General features: G+C 51.3%; 1 protein-coding gene across 2 annotated transcripts in view; it reads left to right on the forward strand.

Moving 5' to 3' along the window:
• The first annotated feature begins 15 nt into the window (after positions 1–15).
• Positions 16–6492, forward strand: part of FLNC (filamin C) — a 42614-nt gene continuing 36137 nt past the window's right edge. The window contains exon 1 of one of the 2 annotated variants that reach the window (XM_027840139.1): positions 16–691. In XM_027840139.1, the coding sequence (XP_027695940.1) occupies positions 352–691 (340 nt within the window). In that variant the 5' untranslated portion in view covers positions 16–351. Of the gene's footprint in view, positions 692–2232; positions 2251–6492 lie in introns of those variants that run through there. The other variant, XM_027840141.1, reaches the window with a different exon arrangement.

Consider the following 6492-nt stretch of genomic DNA (forward strand, 5'->3'; position numbering starts at 1 on the left):
CGAGAGGCAGGCGTGGAAGAGGAGGAGGAAAGGAGAGCCCGAGCCCGAGCCTGAGGCAGAGGACGAGAGACTGACCTACCAGGCTCCAGATAGTGAAGGAAGTTTGAGAGGTGAAGAGGAGTCAGGAGCTCCCAGGACCGCTACCCAGAGCCAGGAGGGGACTCTGCCTCCCAGCCCAGCCCCGGGCTCCGACCACCCCTGCCCCACCGAGCCGGCTCCGGACCCCGTCCACGGGGATCTGAAGGCGCTCCACGCCGCCCCCAGCCCTGTCCTCTGGACCCAGGATCGGGACTCCCGACAGCTTGTCTTAGCCCCTTCCTCGGACTTCGCCCGACCCCCGAAGCGATCACGATGAACAACAGTAACTACCCCGAGGGCCTGGGCGAGGAGATGGAGGAGATGCCGTCCACGGAGAAGGACCTGGCCGAGGACGCGCCGTGGAAGAAGATCCAGCAGAACACCTTCACCCGCTGGTGTAACGAGCATTTAAAGTGCGTGGGCAAGCGCCTGGGGGACCTCCAGAGGGACCTGAGCGACGGCCTGCGCCTCATCGCCTTGCTCGAGGTGCTGAGCCAGAAGCGCATGTACCGCAAGTTCCACCCGCGGCCCAACTTTCGCCAGATGAAACTCGAAAACGTGTCCGTGGCTCTCGAGTTCTTGGAGCGCGAACACATCAAGCTGGTGTCCATCGGTTAGTACCTGGGGAGGGGACCGGTCGGGACGGGACGGGATGGGACCGGGTGGGGTGGGGAAAGAAGGGGCCTGGGCAGCCTGTGCCCACGCGGGGGCGGGACGGCTCGAGGGCGGAGGCAGACCTCCTCCTTTCCACAGGCCGTGGTGCAGGAGTGGTGTCCACGCGCGGAAAGCGAGAAGGGGGATCTTGGGGTTTTCCATTGGCCGGTAGAAAGAGCCTGGGGGAGGAGCCTTCTGTGGTGGAACCTACTGGGCTTGAACCCACCGGCTATTCGGAGAGCCCCTGGGGTTTGGGGGAGGGCAGGATAGTCGGGGAGCCCTAGTGGGGAGTGGGGAGGAAGGAGGGCTCGGCTACTAGGACAGAGAAAGACACTGGCACCAATATCTCACACACCCTGCCACATTGCTACCCACACCAGGCACGGTACTTTTTCCTTCAATCACAGACACACACCCCTTAGCTAGATAAGGAAGAGATACACCAACATGTGCTTCATCCCTTCCCCCCCCTTTCTCCCTCCCATTCCTGACACACCCCATCTTAGCACCTGCACCTGCATCACCTCTCCTCAAAGCCCTCTGCCTTCCATGCCAGACCTTTGCTAACAGGTCTAACAGTTCTGGCATCTTTTTGCTCCTCAGTTTCCCCTTTTGGAAATCAACAGACACCTTAAAAGCACATATCCTTCTTTTCAGTTTTTTTGGTGGTCACTAAAACAGTAAATTTAAGAGTAGTGTTTAGGGGAGACCAGGAGACAGGATATTAGCCACTCCCGGAGTGGCCTGCCATTATGTGGAGTAGTCTGTGAAGATGGCAAGGGTGCTCCCGAGTTCCTTTTAAATGAGATGAAGGTGTTGGGGGCCGGGGTAGCTTTGTGGTATTGAAGGAAGCAATGACATCTTCTCCTTCCTCTTGTCCCCCATGCTAGGCATGTGCCTGGCAGCTGGGCCCAGCCCCTGGGGGCCTTGGAGGGGGGGGAAGGGGGTAGGACCCAGCCTTTGAAACCTAAAAAGGCACTGAGTGAGCATAGGAAACATTAACCCCTGCCTGTCCTTACCCTTCCTCGACCTACCTAAGAAGGGTCTTCATATCAAATCTTCCCTAGCCCCCAACCAAAAGGCAGGGAACAAGGGAGGAGTCCCCATATACAGAGAAGAGGGAATAGAAATGTTGATTGTAACCAAAGCCTGAAGCTGTGTGTGAGGAGGGTTGAGGCAAAAGGCTCACAGATGGAAGTGTGTGGGGGGGGGGTGTGGTGGGGGGAGAGAACCAGTAACATCTGCCTGGACCACTACTTCTGAGGAAGTAGAATTCCCCTCTCCTGGTTTCTATCAGGACAGGGCTGTGTGGCGGAAGGGAAAGGGGAGGGAGAGAGGAAGGAAAGGGCAGTGGCAAGAACTAGGGAGCTGTGGATGTGATTTGAGCAAGAATAGGGTTATGGAGGACTCTCATACCATATGATCATCTATTTAAAAAAGACACGTCTCTGTTGGCTAAAAATAAGGAGCCCTACCTAAGGGTGACTTCCACAGTTCCATGGAGCCCAGAGTATTGAGGTACATGGAGGATAGTAGTGTGTGGTGGGGTTTCCACACCAGAGATAGGGCTATCTGGGGTCCTGAAAGGGTGAATCCTTCATAGTGAGAGGTAAGGAGAGACATTCCCACTTAATCCCGCTGTCTATTGGGCCCTGTAGCTTCCCTTGAGCCACTACTAACACTGGGCCTGCCTGAATTAGCAGCTGAGGTCAGCATGGGGCCCCTTGTCCTGTCCAGTCCCCTCCCTCGACTTCATGAGCTCCTTCCCCAATGACCGACGTCCCCCTACCCCACCCCCACTGCCTGCCCCAGACTGGAAATAGCATGGCCTGGTTGTGACACAGCAGATGTCTCTGAGCTTTCCAGAAGGACAGGCCATGTTGGAGCAGGGGAAAGGGTGGGGGTGGAGGAGGAAAGAGAGATGCCACTGAGGCAGGGGATATGGGGAACTGAAAGCTTATGGGTGGATGGGGAATGCAGAGAAGACCAGCAGAGTCTGTAACAAGTGGGGTTATAGAGGATAGAAGGGACCACCTCAAAAATACCTGACCTGGTTTACTCAGAAGAGTGGGATTAATTGGAGAGGGAACAGTGTATGGGCACGTATGATAGCTGAGCAGAGCTCATGAGTGGGAAGGGTCCTGTTCTTCAGAAACTCATACTGCATCTGTCTGGAGATAGAAATTATTTGCAAAATTCTCAGCCTCATCCACCACTTCCAACCCCTATCTGGGGGCCTCATCCTCCCTGACCTCATCTCTCTCAACATCTCCACAAAAAGTTTTCAGCCCAACCACCCTCACAGACCTCACTGACTGAGCCTAACACGAGTGGAGGGAGCTCACACTAGACTGGGAAAGGGATGAGCTGGTGTTAGAGGGAAAAAAAGGAGTTGATTTGGGCAGTGAGGAGGAGAGAAGGATCGAGACAGAGAATTCTTGCTTCCTGTGGGGAAGGAGGAGAGCTGTTCGCTGTCTGGGCCAAGTGGCTCTCACGCATCTATGAGATAAGCTGTCAGCAATGCAGCTCCAGGGGTTAGGAAGGAGGGAGGGGAGAGAGCCATTGACAATCAAGGGGTCTGCCCAGCTGTGAACAGATGTGAAGAGTTGACTTTCTGCCCTCTGGTGCTATTCTGCCAACTGTTGTCAACCCTTTTTCTGCCCATTTGAGTGTGTGGAGAGAGACCCTAACACCAGGGTAGGGGCCTGACTCAGCTTTTTACTGCTGACCCAAGATGTCTTTGCCTTGGTATCTGAAACTAGAATTCTCTGGTTTTCCCCTTATCCCATGTCTTTGAGGGAGTGAAGGTCCAAGAAGTCTCCCTCTTTCTCGCCGTTACTCTTATCCAGGCACTGATCCTATCTTTTCTGGGGAAGGGAGATTTGGAGCCAGACCCCACCCAGGCCTAGGATAGAGGCAAAGAAAAAGAACTGCTGCCTTGAAGGGGAGGAGGGGTGTAGGGGAATTTCAGGCTAGGCTAAAGGTGATATTGTCCCCTTCCTGACTTCACGTCTGTCCCCCCTCCCCCAGACCTGTGAACAAAGAGTCCAGTGAGCCATCCTTGTCTCTCAGCTGTTCCCCAGTTGCTATTCCTTCTCTCCGAGCCAACAGCTGGGGGGTGGGGGTGGGAAGAGGGAGCACAGAGGGGGGACATGAGGTAGTGGCAGCTGTCCCAATACCTCCCTCAGCTCATCCTTTTCCCTTCTGTCTTGCTTTTGGGGGTGGGTGGGGCTGAGATCTCAAAGGAGGCTGAGACAGGGAAGGAAGGGGGCCATTTGTCGATGGAAGTTTTCTCACTTTTATGGGGCGTGGATGTGTTTGGGAGAGGTCTGAGGGCAGGAGCCAGGTAGAGAGGGAGATTGGGAACACTCAAGAAGAATCTTGCTTCATAGTTAACGGTCTGCTTGTTCCCTGCCCCCAGCCCTCTCCCTAGCCCATGGCTAACTTCAATGTCTGGACTGGTGCCGGTTGCTGGGGGAGACAAGTTTTCCTTCCCAGCAACCAGGACCCATCTCGGCCCCTACCCCCGACTATAACATCTCCATCCCCCCCCCAGGAGCTCCTCCCTCTCCTTCTCATTCTGTCTTTATGTGTGCAAACACTGGCATTTGAAGGGAAATGTGGGCTAATCTGTATGAGATTCTAAGGGTTCCTTACCCCCCCCCCCCATTAGGGTGTCAGAAATGTGAGTTTCTGCAACACTTGTACTTGTGTTTGTGTCTGTTGTGTGAGAGAGAGGAGAGAGTGAGAAAAGGCTGGGGGAGTGAGTGTGTCATGGAATCCAAGAGCTGCCAAACTATTGTGCTGTGGAGTCCAGGGGCCAGGGGAAAAGGGTGGGGGGAGGGGAACTGATGGGGAAGGAAGGATGAATCAGTGAAAGGAATATGTGCAGGGGTGGGGGAAGGTGAGGAGATGAGTTCAGAGAGATCCAGCCAAAGAAAGTTAAAACTTTCTCTGGGCCTCTCCTTCAGAGCATCGGGGGGTGTTCCCAGGCCTCCCACGGTTTTTTCCAAAGATAGGGAAGGAAGGGGAGTGGTCTGTCCAGCTCTTTAGCACCCCAGTCTTCCTTATTCACCACAGTTGATTCCTATTCAGGAAAAGATAGGGGGTAGAAAGTTGGGGGTTATTCAGAAAAAAAGTCTCAGTGCTATTTCCTATCCATGCCCCCCTCCACTCCCAGTAATTACTGTAAACAATCTTGGTCACCCCTTCCCCACCCAAACACCCCCCCCCCAAAAAAAACCATTCCTCAGGAAGCTGAAAGGTTTCTGGCCTATGTCTGCTTTCATGAATAAGCAGGGCTTCAGGGAAACAGCAGCCAGTTGTTAGGGTGCTTGGATATCCTTGGATAGTACTGGGGGGGAGTGATTATTTGGTTATTAGAATAAGCCAAGGCTTCTCTAATCCAGGAAAGGAAGTTATGACTTTTTATCATACAGAAAACTAGGTGGGGGGCCTTTGGGTGAAGGGGACTTTCTGAGGCTAAGATGCCCCCAAATCACAAGTTTCTATCTTCCTCCTGGCTAGTGCATAAGAAATTCGACTGGCTTAAATACTCACCCCCACCCCAAGCCCTGAACTTCAGAGAATTCCGTTCTTTCTTTTCCGTCACTCTTCCCTGATCTGGCTCCAAAGACTTTTTTATTTGTTCAGGGTATATTTTGGTCACAGCCTGAATCAGTTTCAACCCTTCCCCTCTCACGAATTTTGGGGAACATGGCAGGGACCAGCCCAGTCCAGCTAGCTGTTTCAGACCCTCTGCCTCAATGACACCATTGCCCACAAATTTGGGCCCTGGCTCAAGTATTTGTCACTATCCTCGAAGCATCTCTAGAAACAGCTGGTCCTGTCCCTGTGCCCCTTTTTAGGGGCTGGGGGAACAAGGGGAATTAAAGAGAAGGACAGAGCCAACAATCCAACCAAACTGACATTCTTCCATATCCGTCTTTGAGCCTTTGCGTGGGCCACCCCCTATGTCTAGAATTCACTTTCTCCTCACTTCCACAATCTCTCAGTCAGTTCAAGCATCACCTTCTACACAAACTCTCCCAATTTTCATAATGTTCCTAACTGCTAGAGCCCTCCTTCCTCAACTACCTTGTATTTATTTTGTATCATTTCTGAGTGTATGTACACATACAAATACACACATACACATAGACACATATGTAGATAGTGTCCTATTGAATAAACTGTCATTGAAGCCAGAAAGACTTGGGCTCAAGTCCCACCCTTGATACAACTGACTGTGTGACCCTGGGCAAGTCACTTAACCTCTCAATGCTCTAGGGCAACACTCTAAGATGATAAGCTTCAGAAAAGGTGTTGATCTACATTAGTAATTTATATATAGAATCACATGTGTTCATATATGTGTATGGACCAGACCAGGGTATATGTATATGTATGTATACATAGGTATATGTATACATACATATATATGAATATATATGAATAAATGTGTATGTATACCCACATATATGTTCATGTTATCTCCTCTAATGTATGTATACATATGTATACATCTCCTCATATGTATGTATACATAAGTATATGTATACATACATATATATGAATATATATGAATAAATATGTATGTGTACCCACATATATGTTCATGTTATCTCCTCTAATGGAATGTAAACTCTTTGAGAACAGGGACTGTTCCACACTTTACCTTAGAATGTTCAGCACCTAGCATGTTGCCTGGCACATAGCAAGTGTTTAATAAATATTTGTTGAGTTATTGATTTTCTTTTT

The sequence above is a fragment of the Vombatus ursinus genome, unplaced genomic scaffold, assembly GCF_900497805.2.
Source record: "Vombatus ursinus unplaced genomic scaffold, bare-nosed wombat genome assembly UNPS02014839.1, whole genome shotgun sequence".
NCBI classification, from domain to species: domain Eukaryota; kingdom Metazoa; phylum Chordata; class Mammalia; order Diprotodontia; family Vombatidae; genus Vombatus; species Vombatus ursinus.